This window comes from Macaca thibetana, chromosome 19, assembly GCF_024542745.1.
Source record: "Macaca thibetana thibetana isolate TM-01 chromosome 19, ASM2454274v1, whole genome shotgun sequence".
Lineage (NCBI taxonomy): Eukaryota > Metazoa > Chordata > Mammalia > Primates > Cercopithecidae > Macaca > Macaca thibetana.
In genome coordinates this window covers 28,089,224-28,113,337 of record NC_065596.1, presented here as the reverse complement: position 1 = coordinate 28,113,337, position 24,114 = coordinate 28,089,224, and the positions used below count along the sequence as shown (strand labels likewise).

At 55.9% G+C, this 24,114-nt stretch overlaps 1 protein-coding gene across 2 annotated transcripts; it reads left to right on the top strand.

The window, feature by feature from the left end:
• Positions 1-2,461: 2,461 nt before the first annotated feature.
• MEIS3 (Meis homeobox 3) lies at positions 2,462-20,569 on the top strand. Of its 2 annotated transcripts, none has more exons than XM_050772248.1 (13): positions 2,462-3,009; positions 5,137-5,309; positions 5,509-5,668; positions 5,769-5,819; positions 8,401-8,451; positions 8,686-8,784; positions 13,860-13,971; positions 14,160-14,308; positions 16,318-16,394; positions 16,610-16,668; positions 16,775-16,858; positions 17,189-17,258; positions 20,154-20,569. In XM_050772248.1, exons 1-12 carry the CDS (start codon positions 2,998-3,000, stop codon positions 17,236-17,238), a joined length of 1,077 nt encoding a protein of 358 aa, XP_050628205.1. In that variant the 5' UTR covers positions 2,462-2,997; the 3' UTR covers positions 17,239-17,258; positions 20,154-20,569. The 2 variants fall into 2 exon arrangements, with proteins under 2 accessions (XP_050628205.1, XP_050628204.1); XM_050772247.1 differs by having other exon boundaries at positions 8,635-8,784.
• Positions 20,570-24,114: the final 3,545 nt, after the last annotated feature.

Here is a 24,114-nt window from a genome sequence, read left to right as displayed (position 1 = left end):
ATGTTTCCTGGACACACCAAGCACCTTCTGCTCCCCCGACTTTTCCAGGCTTTGCACCTGCAATTCCCCCTGCCCGGAATGCTCTCCCCAGGTGTGTGCACGGCTCAGATGTCCCCTCCTCTTAGGGCTGTCCCTGTCCAGCCTGCAGAAGCCGCCCTCCCCACACCGTTCTTACACAGCTTAGTTTGGGAGCACTGGCCATCTCCAGGCACTAGTTAGTATTTATGCATCCATTTACTCGACTACCCTCCCTTTCTACCCATCCCCAGGGACAAGTGAGTGCCATAAGACCAAGAAGTTTGCCTTTTGTTCCCTGCTATGTCCCCAGAAGGTGCTCAAGAAGTTGCTGCTGCATGAATCTTTTTCTTGATCTCAGAACCTCAGGTTGAAAGCTCGCCTTAGGAATCCGATGAAAGCCGCGGACTTGCCCTCCAACACCTTGTGTGGGGGCCCAGGGTTTACCCCACAGACTGCAGGTTCCAGGGACTCCCTGAGAGCAGCTGAGGGGGCTGCAGGCTCAAGATAGGGGCCCAAGACGGCAGGGGGCCTCCAGTACCCACCACATCCAGAGACAGAAACAACACACATAGTCACTCCTACACACCACACACATAAAACACACACACCACACAGGTACACACACACACAAAAAAACACCACACGCACACCACACAGGTACACACACACACCCCACACACACAAAACACACCACACGCACACCACACACACCCTACACACAAAAAACACCGCACACCACACAGGTATGCACACACACCCAACACACCACACACACAAAACACCATACACCACACAGGTACGCACACACATGCCACACACACACAAAACACATACACCACACACCCACCACACAACACAAAACACACAAACACACCACACACCACACAGGTATGCACACAAACACACACCACACACACAAAACACACACCATACAGACCACACACACCACACATGCAAAACACACACCACACACAAAACACACTACACACCACACACATGCAAAACACACACCACACACAAAAAACACACTACACGCACACACAGGTACTCACACACACAACACAGGTATGCACACACACAGGTACTCACACACAACGCGAGTATGCACACACACACCACACACACACAAAACACACACCACACATGCACACACCACACACACCACCCAAAACATACACACACCACACACATGCACACACCACACACAAAAAAGCACACCACACATACAAAATACACCACACACACACATGCACACACCACATACACACCACACACACGCACACACCACACAAGCACACCACACATGCACATCACACACCACACACAGACACACATACCACACACACAAAACACAAACAGAAAACACACCACACACAGGCACATACACACCACACACAATGCACACACACATGCAAGCACACAACACATACACCCGACACACACACACACAGGCGCAGGCACAGGGGCCCCTGTCTCCTAGAGGAGGGAGGGAAAGGGGTGAGGGCAAGAAGAGAAACTAAAATCTAAGCGCTGGCTTCCTTCCGGCCTCCTGTCCTCTCCTCTGATTCTGTCCCATAGGAGAGAGCTGGGGAAAGGGAGAAACAGAGAAACAGAGAGGTGAGGGGGGAAAGAGACAGAGAGAGAGAGAGAGGTGAAGGGGAGAGAAACAGAGCGAGTGGGAGTTGGGGGTAGAGAAACAGAGGGAGAGAGAGATGAGGGAGATAGGTAAGGGGGGAGACAGAGAAACGGAGAGAGAGATGGAGGAGAGGGACAGACACACAAACAGAGAGACGGGGAGGGGGGTAGAGGTGGGAGGAGGGAGAAACAGAAAAAAACAGAGAGAAACAGAGAGGTGAGGGGGAGGAGAGAGACAGAGGGAGAGAGGTGAGGGGGAGAGAAACAGAGAAAATGGGAGGTGGAGGGGAGACAGACAGCGAAGAGAGAGAAACAGAGGGAGAGAGAGAGGTGGGGGGAGAGACAGAGGAGAGAGAGGTAAGCGGGGAGAGAGAGAAACAGAGGGAGAGAGGTTGGGGGTTGAGGGAGAGACAGAAACAGAGGGGGAGAGAGGCGGGAAGAGGTGGGAGGAGAAACAGAAAAAACAGAGAGAAAATGAGAGAGAAAAGAGACAGGGTGGAGGGAGGGGGGGAAGAGAGACAGAGACAGAGGTGGGGGAGAACTCGAGACAGAGGCGGGTGGCTGCCGGCAAGGGGAGAGGGAGACCCGGAGCGGGGTGGGGGGAGAGCGACCCGGAGCGAGCGCGGCGGGCGGGGCGGGGGCCGAGGAGGACGCGTCCCAGGGCGACTCCGATACAAAAGCCGCCGGGAGAGGCCGCGGGCCCGGGCGGGGCGGGGCGCGGATGGGGAGGGGGGGGAGGGGGGGGGGGGGGGGGGGGGAGGGGGGAGGGGGGAGGGGGGGGGAGGGGAGAGGAGGGACCCGCAGCCCCAGCCCCGCCCCGCCCCGCCCCGCCCGGCCGCGCCGGCGGACAGTGGGTTAAGCATCTCCGCCGTGGAACTTCCGGGTGTGACCACAGAGAGGGAGAGACCGGGAACGGGGAGCGCGGCCGCCAGCACCCCCGAGCCGCCGCCGGAGCCCCCGCCGCCCCGGGCTGCCCCCAGCCCCTCGCGGTCCCCGGTCTGTCCGTCTTGGGACAGTTCGATTCCCTCCGAGCCCGGGGAGGGACGGGGGGGCCCAGGGGAGGGGGCCTCGGGCGCCCCGCCCGCGCCTGCTGCCCCCGCCCCAGCGGCGATGCGCTCCTGGCCGTGACCCCCGCTGGGGGCGGGGGCCGGGGTCCATGCGCGGAGTCCCGACCCGGCCCGGCGCCTGCCGCTGACGGCGGCGGGGGTGGGGGAGCGCGCGCCCGGCCTCCTGCCCACCCCCTGGCGTCGACACTGCGGGCCGTCTGGGGCTGCGGCCCCGGGCTGCGCCCTCCCCCGCGGCCAGGCTCTGGAGGGACCCGGGAGCTGCCGCCGGCCTCAGCCCATGGCCCGGAGGGTAGGTCTCAGGGCGGGGACCCCGCGCCCCGGCCGCTTCCGCACCCCCCGTCCCTGCATCCCTCCTCTCCGGCGCTGGCCCCCCATCAGCCCATCCGTCCTCTCCACCACCTCTCTCTTGCCCCTCCCTCCGCCCCTGGGTCTCCCAGTCCCTCTGTGCTCCCTCTCTGCCCCCAGGTGTCCCCTCTTCCTGCCCCTGGGCCTCGCCTCCTCCCCACCGTTTAGCTTCTTCTCCCTGCCCCAGTCTCTCCCTACCTCTGTCCCCCTCTGTCTGCCCCAGTCTCCCCCCTCTTTCTGCCTCTCTGTCCCCCTCTCTCTGCCCCGGGTCTCCCCCTCCTTTCTGCCTCTCTGTCCCCCTCTCTCTGCCCCGGGTCTCCCCCCTCTTTCTGCCTGTCTGTCCCCCTCTCTCTGCCCCGGGTCTCCCCCCTCTTTCTGCCTGTCTGTCCCCCTCTCTCTGCCCCGGGTCTCCCCCTCCTTTCTGCCTCTCTGTCCCCCTCTCTCTGCCCCGGGTCTCCCCCTCCTTTCTGCCTCTCTGTCCCCCTCTCTCTGCCCCGGGTCTCCCCCCTCTTTCTGCCTGTCTGTCCCCCTCTCTCTGCCCCGGGTCTCCCCCCTCTTTCTGCCTGTCTGTCCCCCTCTCTCTGCCCCGGGTCTCCCCCTCCTTTCTGCCTCTCTGTCCCCCTCTCTTTGCCCCGGGTCTCCCCCCTCTTTCTGCCTCTCTGTCCCCCTCTCTCTGCCCCCGAGTCTCTCTGCTCTCTGTCCCTGGGCTTCCTCCTCCATCTCAGCCGCCCCCACCTCACCATCCCCCTCCTTTTCTGCCCTCCTCCGTCCTTCTCTTCGCTCTACTTTTGTTCCAAGCCTCCCTTGCCTCTCCAGGGCTAGGAGTGGGACAGGGGTGGGAGGGGCGGTCTCACCAGGCTGCTGGCCCCAGGGAGCCTCTCTCCCTGGGGATGGGAACGGGCATAGGAGACGGGGGAGGAGGTGCGCCTCCGCTTTGGGGGTTCTGGGTGGGCTGTGGGGACCGAGTTTGGTGAGTGTGCCATGAGCAGCGGGGAGCAGTTGGATTCAACTTCAGGGCACAGGAGAAGTTAGGAGAAGAGGAAGAGGGAGAGAGTGGGACACGCAGAGCCAGGGTGCCCAGCCAGGCGAGGGTCGGAGGCAGGAACGTTCTAGCCTCTTCCCAGGGGAGTCCTGCTGCCTCTTTGAGCCTCCATGTCTTCATCACTGAGGGATTTGACCTGACCTAGTGAAAGGTGCCCCAGGCTTCCCAGGTGCATGGTTCTGTGATGACGGGATGCGGGTATCCCACCCCATAATGGTGTTTTTCTTGAGTGCGAAAGTGTGTCTCAGTGGTGGTGCCTAGTGACCCTCTCCAGCAACAAGTGCTCACAGCGTGAGCCAGGCCCTGTGCTAAATGCCTCGTTCATTCATTCGTTCATGTGCTAAATGTCTCAATCATGCATTCATTCCTGTGCCTGGTGTTGGGCTGTGTGTGTGTGTGTGCGTGTGTGCATGTGTGCGTGTGTGGGGGGGATTTGGGTGTGACTGACACACGAGCGTGCACGTGGGTTGGTGTGTATGGCTGTGTCTCTGTGTGTGGTGGATTCACGTGGTGAGTGGGGTGTGACATGTTGTTGAGACTTACTCTAAATGTGCATATCTACCAACTGTGAAATGGAATAGAAGACGGGGAGGCTTCGTGTGTGTACTTTGTGTACAACAATGCGCGGTTCCTGCAGGAGGTGTCCATGGATTTCGCTCTCTGTCTGTCTCTCTCTGTCTCTGTCTCTTATCTCTGTCTCTGTCTCCATCTCTGTCTCTGTCTCCGTCTTCTCACGCCACTCTCTCCATCTCTCTTCCCTCCCAGCCAGACCCTGCCTTCTCTCCCTCTGGGTCCTCCTGCCCGCATGTCAGGAATCTCTGCCTGGACGGGGTCCTCACTCCCACCCAGACAGCTCCGGGGGACCTGGAGGGCTCAAAGGGGCAGGGCTCAGACACTTGGGGACCAGAAGCAGGTTTCTGGGACACAGAGAGGCATCTCCTGGGTTCCAGGATAGAGAAGCTCCTCAGCTGAGTCTCGGGGTGCTGACCCCTCCCTGGGGCTCCCCCTTCTCTTCTCACCTTCGCCCAGTACGATGAGCTGCCGCACTACCCAGGCATCGCGGATGGCCCCGCAACCCTGGCTGGCTTCCCAGAGGCAGTGCCCGCGGCACCAGGGCCCTACGGCCCACACCGGCCTCCCCAGCTGCTGCCCCCAGGCGTGGACAGTGACGGCCTGAAGAGGGAGAAGGATGAGATCTATGGGTGAGTGGGGGCCGGTCTCAGGCTCCTGTCTCTCTCTCTGTCTTGTTTCTTTGCTCCCTGGGTCTGTTTCCGTCTCTGTGTATGAGTCACCGTCTCCTCTCCGGGTCTCTTGTCCCCTTCCCAGCTGTTCTGCACCTTGCAGCCCCTCCATTCACCCCCCAGCCTCTCCCTCGACCTCTCTCCTTTCCTCCCTCCCCAGACACCCGCTCTTCCCCCTCTTGGCCCTGGTCTTTGAGAAATGTGAACTGGCTACATGCTCTCCCCGTGACGGGGCCGGAGCTGGGCTGGGGACACCCCCCGGCGGCGACGTCTGCTCCTCTGATTCCTTCAACGAGGACATCGCTGCCTTCGCCAAGCAGGTGGGCACCCCCCACCCGCCAAGCACCGCACCGGAGAGCCAGCGAGGAGGGTTGGGTGGAAGGTGGGACATCCCCTGCCGGCTTCTCTCTTCCCTCCCAGGTTCGCTCTGAGAGGCCCCTCTTCTCCTCCAACCCAGAACTGGACAATCTGGTGAGACCCAAGCTCTCCCCCACACTCCCTCCTACGATGGGTCTCCTGTCCTGACTCCCCATCCCTGGGGTTGGTTGAGGGGGTGCAGAGAGGAGGCCACCTGGTCCATGTTCCCAAATGGCCATGATTGTTGCCCACATGCCATGTGGTACAGCCTAGAGTCTGAGAACGGGACCCATGGCCCGAGTTCAAATCCCAGCTCTGCCACTCACCAGCTGTGTGACCCAGGGCAAGTCACTCTGCGTCTCTGTGCCTGGCGTCCCGTCTGTGACGTGTGGCTGGTAGTAATTTCTGTCTTGGAGGGCTGCTGTGGGGATTTAATGAGTGAATGCAAGTCAAGTGCATGGGACAGCACCTGGCACAGAATAGGGCTGAAAAAGTGTCTGATGTTCCATCCGTCAGAAGAATAGTACCCATGCCAAAGTGAGCGCAGGGACTGCTTCCCAAGGAGAGGAGGCTGGGTGCGGCAGCTCACACCTGTAATCCCAGCACTTTGGGAGACCAAGGCCAGGAGATAGCTTGAGGCCAGGGATCAAGACCAGCCTGGGCAATGTAGTGACACCCCATCTCTACAAAAACATTTAATTAGCAGGGTGTGGTGGCACACACCTGTGGTCCCAGCTACTTGGGAGGCTGAGGTGGGAGGATCACTCGAGCCCCAAGAAGTCGAGGCTGCAGTAACCCTTGATCAGCTCCACTGCACACCAGCCTGGGCAACAGGGCAAGACCCTGTCTCTCATAGATAGCTAGAAAAAGAGAAAGAGACCAGTCGCCGTGGCTCACACCTGTAATCCCAGCACTTTGGGAGGCTGAGATGGACAGATCACGAGATCAGGAGATCGAGACCATCCTGGTTAACACGGTGAAACCACATCTCTACTAAAAATACCAAAAAATTATCCGGCCGTGGTGGTGGGCACCTGTAGTCCCAGCTACTCTGGAGGTTGAGGCGGGAGAATGGTGTGAACCCGGGAGGCGGAGCTTACAGTGAACCGAGATCGTGCCACTGCACTCCAGCCTGGGCGACAGAGCGAGACTGTCTCAAAAAAAAAAAAGAAAAGAAAAAAGAGAAGAGAAAGGAAAACACAGGGAGGGAGGGAAGGAGAGAGGGAGGGAGGGAGGGAGAGAGGGAAGGAGGGAGGGAGGGAGGGAAGGAAGGAAGGAAGAAAGGGAGGGAGGAAGGGCTGGGTGCAGTGGCTCATGCTTGTAATCCTAGCACTTTGGGAGGCCAAGGCCGGCAGATCACAAGGTCAGGAGTTCGAGACCAGCCTGACCAACCTGGTGAAACCCCCTGTCTACCAAAAATACAAAAATTAGCTGGGCGTGGTGCACTCGCCTGTAGTCCCAATTACTCGGGAGGCTGAGGCAGGAGAATCGCTTGAACCTGGGAGGCAGAGGTTGCAGTGAGCCGAGATCCTGCCACTGTACTGCAGCCTGGGCAACAGGGCAAGACTCTGTGTCAAACAAACAAAGAAAGAAAAATAAAGAAAGAGGGAAAGGAAGAAAAGAAAAAAGAAAGCGAAGAGGCCGGGCACGTTGGCTCACGCCTGTAATCCCAGCACTTTGGGAGGCCGAGGCAAGTGGATCACCTGAGGTCGGGAGTTTGAGACCAGCCTGGCCAGCATGGTGAAACTCTGTCTCTACTAAAAATACAAAAATTAGCCGGGCACAGTGGTGCATGCCTGTAGTCCCAGCTACTCAGGAGGCTGAGGCAGGAGAATCACTTGAACCTGGGAGGCGGAGGTTGCAGTGCGCTGAGATCGCTCCACTGTATTCCAGCCTGGACGCCAGAGCAAGACTCCATATCAAAAAAGAAAGACAAAAAAGAAGATAGAGAAGAAAGGAGGGAGAAATACCCCAGCTTCTCCCATCCTTTGCTCCCCAAGCTCTTGCCAGGGCTTCCTATTGGCCAAACCCTTTGGCAAAGGGCTCTGGGAAATGTAGTTTGCAGGTGGGCGGGGCCTGGAGCTGGGGGCCAACAGGCAGAGGGTGGGAATTCCCTCTTTGTGATGGGTTCTTTTTTTTTTTTTTTTTTGAGACGGAGTCTCGCCCGGGCTGGAGTGCAGTGGCCGGATCTCAGCTCACTGCAAGCTCCACCTCCCGGGTTTACGCCATTCGCCTGCCTCAGCCTCCCGAATAGCTGGGACTACAGGCGCCCGCCACCTCGCCCGGCTAGTTTTTTTTTTGTATTTTTTTTTAGTAGAGACGGGGTTTCACCGTGTTAGCCAGGATGGTCTCGATCTCCTGACCTCGTGATCCGCCCGCCTCGGCCTCCCAGAGTGCTGGGATTACAGGCTTGAGCCACCGCGCCCGGCCTGTGATGGGTTCTTTTTCGTCTCTTGCTACTCTTGTCTCTACCTCTGAATCTAACACCCACTCTTTCCTTAATTTTGCGCTGCATCTCTGTTCTCTTTCCCCCTCTGCGCCTGGTGTCTTTGTCGCCCTGTCCCTGTCATTTTATCTCACTCATTCTGTTTCTCTGTCTCTCCTCTCTTCCTCCTTCTTTTCCTCTTCCTTCTTCCTCCCTTCTCCCTCCCCCGATTCCCTCTGTCTTCCCCCACCTCCTGTCCCACGTTTTCAGATGATCCAGGCCATCCAAGTGCTGCGGTTCCACCTGCTGGAGCTGGAGAAGGTGAGTGCGTCTCACCCCCCAACAGCCTCACTTGCCCACCTCATCCCACCCCATCTTGTCGCCTCTGCCTCCCACCTTCCAGCTCTCTCCCCACTGGAGTTGAAGCAGAATGCTGCCCCCGTCCCTGTGCACCCCAGCCCTGCCCCCCCGGGTGGCCCCCCCAGTACCCCGGTGCCCCCCCAGGTCCACGACCTGTGCGACAACTTCTGTCACCGCTACATCACCTGCCTCAAGGGAAAGATGCCCATCGACCTGGTCATCGAGGATCGGGACGGCAGCTGCAGGGAGGACTTCGAGGACTACCCAGCCTCCTGCCCCAGCCTCCCAGACCAGGTGGGCCTGGGACGGGCACCAGGCATATCGCCCTGCAGCCACAGCTGTGCCTGGACACTGCATGAAGGTGTATGCACACTACACAGCCTCAGATGCAGCCACAGTCAGCCTGATCACAGGGCACGCATATACACACAGCCACAGACCCACTACACAACAGCTGTGCAGACTCAGATGCGGCTGGGTGACGGTGCACACACATGCACACCAGCAGCTGCAGATGCCACCCACAGACTCGGCTACACCCACACAGGTCCACACACAGCCACACCAACTCAGCAACAGCCATTTCTGCTCATAGCTGGACAGTAGCATCCACCGTGTACTCACACACACACCCCCAACCATACGACAGCAGCATAGAACACACAGCCGGGTTCTGCACGCCGTTCTCAATTATGTGTGTGTCCACCACATACGCACCCCCGCTCCAGCCACACAAAACAGCCACACAGATGGACATAGAGCCCAACAGCCCGAGGTCCTGCCTGGCAAACTCAGATATAACCACGCTTGGGCCCGGACTGACCACGGCGCCCTCTTGCACACACGTGACCCTGGTCACATAACAGTCGGGCTGCAGCTGAGATCGCGCACACACACCACTCACAGCCACATGGCCCCACACTCATCCACACAGACTTGGAAATAGACTCAACAGGCTCAGATGGGGCCACAAAGAAACCCAAAGAAGCAACTCAATAAGGTGGCACCATCTCAGATTCAGCCTCACTACAGTTTTATCCACTTAGGACACCAGACGGCAAACACGCACAGCACAGCACAGCCGTGTGGATCCCGACTCGCCACGGCTATGTACAGAGTAGAGGGGCGAAGCCTTGAGGAAAAGTCACATGAGAGCCACACCCAGGCAATCCTACTGTCAACACACCTGGCAATGACATCTTTACAGCACACGCACACCCACTCCACACCGCCTCAGATACACTCACATGACAACCACCCCACAGCCAGACGCACCCAGACACAGTCCCAGAGCCTTTTTTTTTTTTTTAATGGAGTCTCAGTTTGTCACTCAGACTGGAGTGCAGTGGTGCAATCTCAGTTCACTGCAACCTCTGCCTTCAGGTTCAAGCGATTCCCCTGTCTCAGCCTCCCGAGTAGCTGGGACTACAGGTGCCTGCCACCACGCCCAGCTAACTTTTGTATGTTCAGTAGAGATGGGGTTTCACCATTTGGCCAGGCTGGCCTCGAACTCCTGACCTCAAGTGATCATCCCGCCTCGGCCTCCCAAAGTGCTGGGATTACAGGCTTGAGCCACCATGCCTGGCCAAGTCCTGGAGCCTTATACCCACTCGCACAGGAATCGCGACAGCAGTGTCACATACAAGACAACCAAACCTTCAAACTGCAGTCAGAAAAAAAAATGTAGCCTGGTGATAGCTGGGTGCAGTGGCTCACATCTGTAATCCCAGCACTTTGGGAGGCTGAGGCGGGTAGATCACGAGGTCAGGAGTTTGAGACCAGCCAGGCCAACATGGTGAAACCCCGTGTCTACTAAACATACAAAAAAAAAAAAATTAGCCGGGCATGGTGGCACGTGCTTATAATCCCAGCTACTCGGGAGGCTGAGGCAGGAGAATCGCTTGCACCCGGGAGGCGAAGGTTGCAATGAGCCGAGATCGCGCTATTGCACTTCAGCCTGGGTGACAGGGCAAGACTCTGTCTCAAAAAAACAAACAACAACAAAAAACCCAATAATGGCCGGGCGCGGGCGCGGTGCCTCACGCCTGTAATCCCAGCACTTTGGGAGGCCGAGGCAGGCGGATCACGAGGTCAGGAGATCGAGACCATCCTGGCGAACACGGTGAAACCCCGTCTCTACTAAAAATACAAAAATATTAGCCAGGCGTGGTGGCGGGCGCCTGTAGTCCCAGCTTCTTGGGAAGCTGAGGCAGGAGAATGGTGTGAACCCGGGTGGCGTCAGAGCTTGCAGTGAGCAGAGATCGTGCCACTGCACTCCAGCCTGGGCAACAGAATACGACTCTGTCTCAAAAAAAAAAAAAAAAAAAAAAAACCCAACAACAAATTAGCTGGATGTTGTGTCATGTGCCTGTAATCCCAGCTACTTAGGAGGCTGAGGCAGGAGAATCACTTGAACCCAGGAGGCGGAAGTTGCAGTGAGCCGAGATCTCACCACTGCCCTCCAGCCTGGGCAACAGAGTGACACTCTGTCTCAAAAAAAAAAAAAGGGTGGGAGGGGGCGTGGTCACCAGAACCAGAGAGAGGAGCAGATTGCTTGACAGCGGCTGAGATTTTTTGGTAGAAGAATACAGCTAATCTAAAACCACAGGTTGGGCAGATTTAACCCAACCTTAAACTGAAGAAGAAGTGTTACTGCAGTCCATATGGGTGAGCTGACCTCCTGGTGCACGGAGCTGGGTGGAGGGTAAATCCTACCGATTGTCGAGTTCCTCAAAGCATGTTGGAGTTTGCATAAAGAAACACCGAGGCTGGCTGCAGTGGCTTCACGCCTGTGATCTCAGCACTTCGGGAAGTCGAGGCAGGAAGATCGCTTAAGCCCAGGAGTTCGAGAGCAATCTGGACAACATCGTGAAATCCCATCTCCACAAAAAATAAGAAAAATTAGCCAGGCGCAACTGTAGTTCCAGCTACTTGGCAGGCTGAGGCGAGAGGATTGCTTGAGCCCAGGAATTTGAAGCTGCAGAGAGCTAAGATTGCACCACTGCACTCCAGCCTAGGTGACAGAGCAAGACTCTGTCTCTTAAAAAAAAAAAAAAAAAGAAGGCTGGGCACAGTGGCTCACGCCTGTAATTCCAGCACTTTGGGAGGCTGAGGCGAGTGGATCACTAGGTCAGTAGTTTAAGACCAGCCTGGCCAACATGGTGAAACCCCATCTCTACTAGAGATACAAAAAATTAGCCAGACATGGTGGCATGCGCCTGTAATCCCAGCTACTCAGGAGGCTGAGGCGGGAGGATCGCCTGAACCCAGGAGGTGCGGGTTTCAGTGAGCCGAGATCATGCCATTGCACTCCAGCCTGGGCGACAGGGCAAGATTCCGTCTCAAAAAAAAAAAAAAAGGCCGGGCGCGGTGGCTCACGCCTGTAATCCCAGCACTTTGGGAGGCCGAGGCGGGCGGATCACAAGGTCAGGAGATCGAGACCACGGTGAAACCCCGTCTCTACTAAAAATACAAAAGATTAGCCGGGCGCGGTTGTGGGCGCCTGTAGTCCCAGCTACTCGGGAGGCTGAAGCAGGAGAATGGCGTGAACCCAGGAGGGGGAGCTTGCAGTGAGCCGAGATCGCGCCACTGCACTCCAACCTGGGCGACAGAGCGAGACTCCGTCTCAAAAAAAAAAAAAAAAAAAAAAGAAAAAGAGAAAGATAATACATAATACAGCCCCAGACCCCCTTACCTACAATTCTGAGACCCCTTGGCTACAATCTCTGAAACTTCAAAGTTTTGCATTTTGTCCCATAAATTTAGTGCAAACTCATTTGGCAGCAAAAACGGACCTGAACTAATGAGGGGCTATTTATAGCCTTTATTTATTCTACTTAGTTAAATATTCATCCATGTTGCTGTGGAAATGTTAATGAGTTTGATGACCAGGTTGTGCCCCAGAGCCTGCCTGGGATGGCTGCGAACTGCATGGTGTATGCGCTGATTTACTGCCTAAAAATGTGAAATGGGCCTGGCGCAGTGGCTCACACCTCGTATCTAAGATTTTGGGAGGCAGAGGTGGGCGGCTCACTTGAGCCCAGGAGTTCGAGATCAGCCTGGCCAACATGGTGAAACCCCGTCTCTACTAAAAATACAAAAAGTAGCCAGGCATGGTGGCAGGCACTTGTAATCCCAGCTACTTGGGAGACTGAGGCACGAGAATCACTTGAACCCGGGAGGCAAAGGCTGCAGTGAGTCTAGATCATGCAACTACACTCCAGCTTGGGCGACAGAAGGAGACACTTACTCAAAATAAAGTTAAAAATGTGAAATGTTCTGAATCCTGAGACACCTCTGGCCCCAAGGATTTTAGATAAGATGCCATAGACCTGTGTAAGGTCGTCTTGTTCGAGCCTCTATGTAGATGAACTCATCATTGAATACTGGCCACACTCCGTCATGACTATTATTATCCTTTGTTTTCTTTTTCTCTTGCTTTATTTATTTATTTATTATTATTTTTTTGAGACGTAGTCTCACTTTGTCACCCAGTCCAGGCCAGAGTGCAATGGCGCGATCTTTGCTCACTGCAACTTCCGCCTCCCGGGTTCAAGCGATTCTCCCGCCTCAGCCTCCCGAGTAGCTGGGATTACAGGCACCCACCATCATGCCTGGCTCATTTTGTATTTTTAGTAGAGACGAAGTTTCACCATGTTGGCCAGGCTGTTCTTCAACTCCTGACCTCAAGTGATCCGCCTGCCTTGGCCTCCCAAAGTGCTGGGATTACAGGCGTGAGCCACCGTGCCCAAGCCGGCCTAGTTTTTGTATTTTTAGTATAGATGGGGTTTCAACATGTTGGCCAGGCTGGTCTCAAATGCCCGATCTCAGGTAATCTGCCTGCCTCAGCCTCCAAAAGTGCTGGCATTACAGGCGTGAGCCACTGTGCCTGGTCCTGTCCTTCATTTTTCCAATTAAAGAAACGGAGGCTCAGAGAGGGGAAGTGACCTGCCCAAGATCACACAGCCAGGAGGGAGGCAGGGACTGGCTTCCCATTCAGGAGTCCTAGCTCCAGAGTCCATGCCTCAAGCCTTAGCACTAACTTTTTTTTTTTGACATAGAGTCTTGCTCTGTCACCCAGGCTGGAGTGTAGTGGCACGATCTTGGCTCACTGCAACCTCTGCCTCCTGGGTTCAAGCGATTCTCCTGCCTCAGCCTCCTGAGTAGCTGGGAGTACAGGTGCGTGCCACCACACCCAGCTAATTTTTTCTATTTTTTAGTAGAGACGGAGTTTCACCATGTTAGCCAGAATGGTCTCGATCTCTTGACCTTGTGATCCACCCGCCTTGGCCTCCTAAACTGCTGGGATTACAGGCGTGAGCCACGGTGCCCAGCCGCCTTGGCACTAACTGCTAACTCTTGTTTTCTAGAATAATATATGGATTCGAGACCATGAGGATAGCGGGTCTGTACATCTGGGGACCCCAGGTCCATCCAGCGGGGGCCTGGCCTCCCAGAGTGGTGACAACTCCAGTGACCAAGGTGAGAATCTTGGGAGGTGGAAAGGAAACATGGGAATCAGCCAGAGGATTGAAGTTAGACTGCAAGTAGGACTTGCAGAAGGGCAGAGATGGCTGGGGTGTGGAGTGGTGTCTTGGGGGAGAGTCCTAGGGCCCTCTGGTCCTCCACTCTTCACTGCCCACACACACAGCATGCCTGCCCTCCCTCAGGAGATGGGCTGGACACCAGCGTGGCCTCTCCCAGTTCTGGTGGGGAAGATGAGGACTTGGACCAGGAGCGACGGCGAAACAAGAAGAGGGGGATCTTCCCCAAGGTGGCCACCAACATCATGCGAGCCTGGTTGTTCCAGCACCTGTCGGTGAGAGCCCTGCTGCCCGGGTGCAGGGTGGGCATGGAGAGAGGGAGAAGGGTGGGCCACAGAGACCAAAACCCCAGAGACGCCCAGAAATGGGAGACTGAGATGGCGGGAAATTTTTCGAGACTCTCTTGGAAGTGGAGAGTTGTGACAGGATCCAGCAGCAGTGAGTGTCACCTGTGTGCAGGTGCTGCTCAGGACACTTAACTCACTAAGTCCTCCCCGCAAACCATCCATTAACCCACACATCAATCATCCACCCACCCACCATCTACCCAGCATACCCTTGGAGGGAGGAGCTACTATTATCTCCATTTAGCAGATGAGGAGGAGACTGAGGAACAGAGAGGTTGGGAGACTAGCCTAAGGTCACACAGCCAGAAGTGGATTCAAATGCAGGCAGTCTGGCCTTAACCACTGCACCATACTGCTTCAAGGACACAGGGGAAAAATAGAGCCAGGAAGAGGCTGAAACAGAGAGACACAGAGACCAAGTCAGAGCAAGATGGAAACAGGGAGAGGCTGAGTCACAGAGGGACAGAGACAGACAGAAACTCGGAGGCAGGGAGGGACTGAATCCCAGAGAGAGAGAGAGAGATACAGACAGAGACACACACACACAGAGATAGTGAGACAGAGAGAGAATGTGAGAGCCACAGAGAGAGAAATGGAGGGCCAGACACAGTGGCTCATGCCTGTAATCCCAGCACTTTAGGAGGCCAAGGCAGGAGGATCGCTTGAGCCCAGGAGTTCGAGACCAGCCTGGGCAACACAGCAAGACCCCATCTCTAAAAAGAAAAAAAATTAGCCAGGCATGGTGGCACACACCTGTGATCCCAGCTACTCAGGAGGCTGAGGCTAGAGGATCGCTTGAGCCAGGGAGGTTGAAGCTGCAGTGAGCCATGAAGGCACTACTGCACTCCAGCCTGAGTGACAGAGGGAGACCCTGTTTTAAAAAAAAGAGAAAGAGAAATAAAGAAATGGATAGGGAGGGGCCGGGCGTGGTGGCTCATGCCTGTAATCCCAGCACTTTGGGAGGCCGAGGTAGGCAGATCACAAGGTGAGAAGATGGAGACTATCCTGGTTAACACGGTGAAACTCGTCTCTACTAAAAATGCAAAAATGTAGCCAGGCGCGGTGGCGGGCACCTGTAGTCCCAGTTACTTGGGAGGCTGAGGCAGGAGAATGGCGTGAACCTGGGAAGCAGAGCTTGCAGTGAGCCGAGATCGCACCACTGCACTCCATCCAGCCTGGGCCACAGAACAAGACTCCGTCTCAAAAAAAAAAAAAAAAAAAAAAAAAAAAAAGAAAGAAAGAAAGAAAAAGAAATGGATAGGGAGGACTGGGCGCAGTGGCTTACGCCTCTAATCCCAACACTTTGGGAGGCCGAGGCAGGTGGATCACGAGGTCAGGAGATCAAGAGCATCCTGGCCAACATGGTAAAACCCCATCTCTACTAAAATACAAAAAATTAGCCGGGCATAGTGGCGCGCACCTGTAGTCCCAGCTACTGGGGAGGCTGAGGCAGAGGAATCCCTTGAACCCCGGAGGCGGAGGTTGCAGTGAGATGAGATCTCGCCACTGCATTCCAGCCTGGCGACAGAGCAAGACTCCATCTCAAATAAATAAATAAATAAATGGATGGGGGAGAGCCACACAGAGACTCTGACAGATTCAGAGGGGGAGGGGCTGGGCTTTGCTTCCCTCCCCCACGCCAGTGAAGCCCCCTCCTCCATGTCACAGGAGCCCCCCTCCCCCAATACGGTCTCTTTAATCAGATCTGGCCAATTAACCTCTAATTGCTGGAACAGGCGGGGGCTCGCAGGCATGTAATTGTCCCAAGCCTGGGGCTCCCTTGGCCTCCATCCTGGGGAGCGCAGAGACGCTCAGACGCGCCGGCTCTCCCACATGTCTGCCTGGGCTCCCCATCCCCTGGGCCCCTGTGGGCCAGACCTTAGGGTTCAGACTGCGGCCGGCCAGGCAGGCAGAGTGACCCTTGCTGGTGGCCGCAGCACCCGTACCCCTCGGAAGAGCAGAAGAAGCAGCTGGCGCAGGACACGGGGCTCACCATCCTGCAAGTGAACAACTGGTGAGTGGCCCAGGAGGGCCCGCGGGCCGGCCCGGGGCGGGAGCCCGGGAGCTGTCCGCGGTGCTGACGGAGACCCCGAGCCCGGCGGAGCCGCTGCCCCTGCTCGCCCCGCCCTGCCTCCCCCGCCGCTGTCCTCCCGGCCCGCTCTGCATTCGTCTTGGCCTCTCTCCCACTCCCTCTTTTCATTCCCCTCCGTTTCCATGACCGCTTCCCAGGTTCATTAATGCCCGGAGACGCATCGTGCAACCGATGATCGATCAATCCAACCGCACAGGTACGGGGGAAGGCGGGGACAGAGAGCCTGGGGTTCTTGGGAGGGAGTCAAAGCCGGGTCCTGGGCTTCTTGGAGCTCAGCCTGCACCTCTGAACCCCCTTCGCAGGGCAGGGTGCAGCCTTCAGCCCAGAGGGCCAGCCCATCGGAGGCTACACCGAGACGCAGCCACACGTGGCCGTCCGGCCTCCGGGTAAGCCCCGCCGCTTTAGCTAGGCCCCGCTAGAAGATGCCCACCTGAGATTCAATTCAAGCGGAATACAGTGTGTCACTTGCCTAGTGGGGAGCAGGTGATGCCAAGACAGATTTCCTGGTCCCCCACCTTTTCCTTACAACCTCATTTCTTCCAGACTTCAAGCCTAACGCCTCAGAAGGCTCCACTTTTTCTAAAGGGCCAGCACCTTCTTATGACCCAGTCTATCCTGGTAGAGGGATCCCCTGGTGTAGGAAGGGGTGGGGAAGACTTAGAGGCATCTGGGGGTGTCTCTGAAAGACCCACTTACCCTCCTTTCTTGTCTTCCAGGATCAGTGGGGATGAGTTTGAACTTGGAAGGAGAATGGCATTATCTATAGAGGCTGGATGCAGGAGAGGTGTGAGTGTCTAAGGGCTAGGAATTGTGTAATTCTCAAACTTCCATTAGACCTCAGGACTCCAAGCGTGGGCACATCCAGAGTAGTGGGTCAGCCTGGGTCCCTGTACTGCGGGTTCCCTGAGGCTTGATGGGAAGATGTTTCATTCATCCATCTGTCCATCCATCCATCATCCGTCCTCCTCGTCCATCTATCCATCCATCTATCCACTCACTTACCCATCCATATCTTTATCCATCCATTACTCAATTACTCATCCACCCACAATCCATCCATCCAAACCTAGTCCACCCACCTACCCACTCAATACCCATCTGACCACACATTCACCCACTTATTCCATTCATCTCTCCACTCACCAACCCACTCATCCGTCTACCTCCACACTGACCAACCACCCACACATCTACCCGTTTATGTGTGCATTCACCCACCTCCCTACCCAGGCATCCACCCATCTACCCATCAACTCACCCATCCATCTACCCACACATCCCATTATCCATATATCCACCTACCCACCACCTTATATCCATCCATCCATACATACATACATACACCCATTCATCTATGATACATGTCCAAACACAAATTAAGCCCTTGGCCGGGCGCAGTAGCTCACGCCTGTAATCCCAGCACTTTAGGAGGCCAAGACAGGTGGATCACCTGAGGTCAGAAGTTCGAGACCAGCCTGGCCCCATCTCTACTAAAAATACAAAAATTAGCCAGGTGTGGTGGTGTGTACCCGTAGTCCCAGCTACTCTGGAGGCTCAGGTAGGAGAATCACTTGAACCCGGGAGGCGGAGATTGCAGTGAACTGAGATCAACCTGGGCAACAGAGTGAGACTCCGTCTAAAAAAAAAAAAAAAAAAAAAAAAAAAAATTGAGCCCTCACTCCATCCTGACGTGCCTCAGGTAGGGTCTGGATCTTGAGAAGATTCTGGTCTTGTGGGGAAGTTGGCAACCCCAGTGACAATCCAGTGCCACAGTTCAAACAATAAAACATAGTTTCCCCATAGGAGGGAGTCATCAGCTATCTCTGGGGTATCAGGGAGGACTTCCTGGAGGAAGTGGCCTCTGGATGGGGCACTGAAGGATGAATAGGAGTCCGCTGCGCAGAGTAGGGAGTAATGTGGAAGGGGGGCATTATTTGACTCTCCCAGGCCTTGAGTCTCCTGTGGCCTGGTATGCTGGCGGCACTTTACAGCATCTTCTCATTTAGTCCTTACCATGACCCTGAAAGGGAGAGACTATTACAGTCTTCATTTCACAGATAAGAAGACTGAGGTTCAGAGAGAAGAGGTCACTTGCACAGGTCTACTTACCCTGCTTACAAAAGCAGGGGGAACAGCATGTGCAAAGGCCCAGGTGGGGAGGAGTTTCCAAAGCACAGATCCGAGTTTGACTCTCTCTGGATTAAACCATTTGTGGCTTCCTAGTGCCACCTGGACAAAGTCCCAATTCCTTAGTTTAGTATCCATCTGTCCATCCATCCCCTGAGCTGCTCTGTGCCCAGCCCTGTGCTGGGTGATAGTGAGGACACAACAGTGACCATGACAGCCCCAGCCCTGCCCTCATGGGGCACAAAGTCCAGTGAAGGGGACAGACCCATCCCCAGATGGTGATGCTCCAGAATGGGCAGGACTGGAATGGTGAAGCCCAGGAACTGGAGGAGCTCACAGGGGGTGGGTGATGGACCTGGGATGGGGGGAGGTCCAACCAGGACCTAGAGAGGGCTTCCTGAAGGAGGGGGCATCTGACCAAGACTGGAGGATTCAAGGAGGGCTGCCTGGAGGAGAGGACTTTGCAGGTGAGACCAGAAGAATGGGAGGAGTGAGGCAGGAGAGGAGCGTCTACAGAGGGAATAGCACGTGCCAAGGCCAGGAGAGCTTGGAAGTCTCGTGGCTGTGAGACAGTCCCAGCCCCCTGCACACAAGGAGGAAGTTCTCCTTGGGCTGGGTTGAGGCAGGTGGCCGGACAGGTGGCTAATGAATTCAGGGCCAGCAGAAAGGCCCTGAGAATGAGAGTGGAGGCCTGCACAGGGCTTATGTGTGGAGGCGGGTGCTGGAGGCCGAGCCTGGGAAAAAGAGACAGGTAGGTGTATCCAGGCCAAGTAGGGCAGTGGGAGACTCAGCTCTGCCATGGCCAAGCATGGATGGGGATGGTCTGGAGTGAGTGTCAGGGGACCTTTGGATCAGTAGTGATGGAGGGGCCTTCTCACCCCACTGCCTGGATGCCCAGTGGGCTCTTTTCTCCACTCCTTTCTGTCTCCTTTTCTGTCTCTCCACTCCTGAGCATGACTCACTGTAGCCTCAACCTCCCTGGGTTAAGTGATCCTCTGGCCTCAGCCTCCCAAGTAGCTGAGACTACAGGCATGCACCACCATACCTGGCTAATATTCATTTTTATTTTTATTTTTGTAGAGACAGGGGTCTCACTTTGTTCCCCAGGCTGGTCTCGAACTCCTGGGCTCAAGCAATCCTCCTGCCTCTGCCTCCCAAGGTGCTGGGGTTACATGCGTGAGCCACCGCACCTGGCCTCCTCTCTCTCTCTCTCTCTCTCTCTGTTTTGTCTATTTCCGTATGACTCCTTCTCTCTCTTCCCATGTCATTCTCTCTGATTCCTTCCAGGTCTCTCTCTGTCCCACTCTGCCTGTCTCTCTCTTTGTTTCTGTCTCAGTCTGTAGGTCTCCCTCCCTCACCTCCACTCTGATTCTCTGTCTCCCTCTTTCGCATCACTGCGTCTCTTCTCTCTGTGGCCCTCGCACATGCCCGCGCCATTCCCTGCCAGCCACTCTGTGTCCCCCTCACGTTGGGGCTGATGAGGGATGCACAGATGGGCTGGGATGAGGCCAGGCCCCCTCCAGCTCCTGACTTGGCATCTCCTCCTCTCTCCAGAGACCCAGCCTCCAGCTGTGACCCGCAGCCGCACACCTGGTTCTGGTTCCCGCCTGGTCCTCCAGCTTCAGGACCCCACCTCCAAAGGCCCCTCCGCTCAACGCCTACCTCCCTAGGGCCCTGCTGGGACATGAGTGCCCATCCAAGAGGCTCTCAAGGACACCGGCAAGGCCTCCAGGCCCTGAGCCCCACTTCTGCCTTCACCTCTGCCTGGGACCTGAGCTGGGCTCCTGGGCCTTGCCAGAAGATGGCGGCTAGGGCCTCGCCGCCGGGACAGAGAAGGGACGGGGTGGCTGGGCAGTCAGGGAAGGAGGGTCGCCCGGATCCGACATTTTGGAGAGATTCCTTCACCCTCCTGTCCCCCCACCTCCCTTCTCTAATTTCTTCTTTTTTTAATGATAAAGTCTTAAAAACACAGAGCCACCAACTGGAGTTCTTGTGTCTATTCCAATATTTCAAATTCTTACCAATTTGAAGCTCATAAGTCACGAATAAGGATACTGATTGGCCGGGTGCAAGCGCGATGCCTCACGCCTGTAATCCCAACCCTTTGGGAGGCCAAGGCGAGTGGATCACTTAAGGCCAGGAGTTCAAGACCAGCCTGGGCAACATAGCAAGACCCCATCTGTACAAAACAAACAAACAGATTGCCTGGGCATGGTGGTGCACGCCTGCGGTTTCAGCTACTTGGGAGCCTCCCAGAGTGCTGGAATTACAAACAAGAGCCACCAGGCCCGGCCTAGACTCCACCTCTTGACTAGAGGGAACTGCAAAATGCCTGCGAGAGATGTGCGTGCAGGGGAGAATGAAGACTCAGGGCCACGCATGTGTCACTTTACCAGCTGTGGCTCTCCGATTACGTCCTCTGTCCCATGGGAAATGAGCAGGTTAGGCATGGACAGCCTCACTTCCAAGGCTTCCGGACGGACATGGGTTCAAATCTCGCCTCTGGAACGCAACATGACTTCACCTGTGTGGACCCCAGTTTCCACATCTGGAGAACGGGGAGAGCGGCTGTGCCTGTCTTATAGGATGATTGTGCTGATGGTGGAGGTATTTTGAGGAGCACATGGGGAACTGTGCCCCGTGTGTCAGCGCCCATCACAGGCAGAGGCTATCCTTTGTGACTAGGAAAACAGGCTCAGAAACCAGTGTGAGTCCCTTGGGGTTCTCAGCTTTGCAGACCTCTGTCCCCTCCAGCCGCCAGAGAGAGGGACCACCAAGGCAGAGTGTGGGTCGCTCCCCTGTTTGGCTCTGTCTCTCTCCCTCTGGTACCTTTTTTTTTTTTTTTTTTTTGAGAGGGAGTCTCACTTTCTTGCCCACACCAGGCTGGAGTACAATGGTGGGATCTCAGCTCACTGCAACCTCCGCCTCCTGGGTTCAAGCGATTCTCCTGCCTCAGCCTCCTGAGTAGCTGGGATTACAGGCATGCGCTACCACGCCCGGTTAATTTTTGTATTTTTAGTAGAGACGGGGTTTCACCATGTTGGCCTGGCTGGTCTTGAACTCCTGACCTCAGGTGATCCACCCGCCTCCACTTCCCAAAGTGCCGGGATTACAGGTGTGAGCCACCACGCCCGGCCATTCTTTCTGTCTCTGTCTTATTCAGACCTCGTCTCTCTCTGTCCCCTTCCCCACTGGAAACCCGCATCTTTGGGGCCTCCCCCTCCCTTCTCCTTCAGAGTCCAGGTGACCTCTCTCCCGCAGACCCAGGCTGCTTCGTCCTGGCTCGCTGCCCTCCAGTCCCCTCTCCCAAGTGCCCCTCAGCCCCTCTGCCATTCAAGCTCCCCCTCTGCCACCCTCTCCTTAGAGCCATCCTTGGACCGTTGAGTCTCTCGGGCACCCCCCACCATGTACACTGCTGCTCTGTGTTCAAGGCCCAAGGGGCATGTGTGTGGGTTTTTGAGGGACCCCTGGAGCCCCTTCGGGGCGAGCCACGATGGAGAGATTCGCACAGAGAGACACACGTTGCTATGAACAGACACACATGCAAATATGCACACGCACACACACTCCGAAACACACACACATGAAGTACGCACAGAAGATATGCCACACTCAGCCAGGCGCGCTGGCTCATGCCTGGAATCCCAGTACTTTGGGAGGCCAAGGCGGGCAGATCACCTGAGGTCAGGAGTTCGAGACCAGCTTGGCCAACATGGTGAAACCCCGTCTCTACTAAAATACAAAAAATTAGCTGGGTGGGATGGCGCCTGCCTGCAATCCCACCTACTCAGGAGGCTGAGGCAGGAGAATCAGGCTGGGAGGTGGTAGAGATTGCAGTGAGCTGAGATCGCGCCACTGCACTCCAGCCTGGGTGACAGAGCGAGATTCCGTCCCAAATAAAAAAGAAAGAAAGAAAATATCTGCTGAGCAGAAGAGTGAATGAACAAAATCTCAGGATATGCCAGGAGTGATGGCTCACGCCTGTGATCCCAGCATTTTGGGAGGCTGAGGCGGGCAGATTACTTGAGGACAGGTGTTTGAGACCAGCCTGGGCAATATGGTGAAACCCCGTCTCTACTGAAATATAAAAATTAGCCGGGCGTGGTGGCGCATGCCTGTAATCCCAGCTACTTGGGAGGCTGAGGCAAGAGAATCCTTTGAACCTGAAAGGCGGAGGTTGCAGTGAGCTGAGGTCATGCCATGGCACTCCAGCCTGGGTGACAGAGCGAGACTCGTCTCAAAAAAGGAAGAAAAGGACAAGTGTCACAAAAAGCAGAACAGGCACAGGATGAGAGCATGGGCTGCCACTTTTATGACCTTATGGAGCCCTTCAGTGAGGGCTGTGTCCCGGGCTCTGTTCTAGGAACCATATACCTGAGAATCTGTTGAACCCTATGGCAGCCCCGGGAGGTGGGTGCCATCACGGTCCCCATTTCCCAGACGAGGAAGTAGGACCAGAGAGGTGAAGCGGCTCATCCAAGGTCACACAGCTGGAGATTGTGGGGCTGGGCTCCATTTGAACCCAGGCAGCCTGGCTCCAGGGCCTGGGCACTAACCACCGTGCTTCCAGCCTCTCTTTTTTTTTTTTTGAGATGGAGTCTTACTCTCTCTTGCGCAGGCAGGAGTGCAATGGTGCGATCTCAGCTCACTGCAACCTCCGTCTCCCAGGTTCAAGTGATTCTTCCACCTGGCCTCCCGAGTAGCTGGAATTACAGACACCCCCCATCATGCCCGGCTAATTTTTGTACTTTTGTAGAGACGGGGTTTCACCAAGTTGGCCAGGCTAGTCTTGAACTCCTGACCTCAAGTGAGCTGCCTCCCTCGGCCTCCCAAAGTGCTGGGATTACAGATGTGAGCCACTGTGCCTGGCCTGATTTTTAATTTTTTAATTGCTTTTGTTTGTCTTTGAGATAGGGTCTCACTCTGTAACCACGGCTCACTGCAGCCTCAAACTCCAGCACTCCAGCAATCCTCCTTCCTCAGCCTCCCCAGCAGCCGAGACTACGGCCACAAACCACCATGCCTGCTAATTATTTATATTTGTTGGTAGAGATGGCTTTTCACTGTGTCTCCCAGGCTGGTCTTGAACTCCTGGGTTCAAGCTGTCCACCTGCTTCAGCCTCCCAAGACGCTGGGATTACAGGCATGAGCCACTGCACCTGGCCTGATACTGTTTTTGTGACTATGATGAGAGTTTTATCTCTCCCCAAACTCCCCGGGACTCAGGTGGGATGGGTGATGGGTACACAGGAGGAAGGACTTCAAACAATCACCCTCCCTTAAAGGCAGGTGGGGGAAGGAATATGAGGGAGGGGCAGGGCCAGGCCAAAGCTTTGAGGTCCGCTGAGAGGGGAGGCAGTTGTTTAGTGTATCTCCTGCCTGATGCAGGGGAGAGGTCCCAGCGGCTGGGACACTGGGAAGTGGGGGAGGGGACAGCTTTTCTCTTCCCCTCCTCCCCCTTTTCCCAGAACCTGGAAATGCCTCTCATTAACTGAATCCTGTCTAATTAAACCAA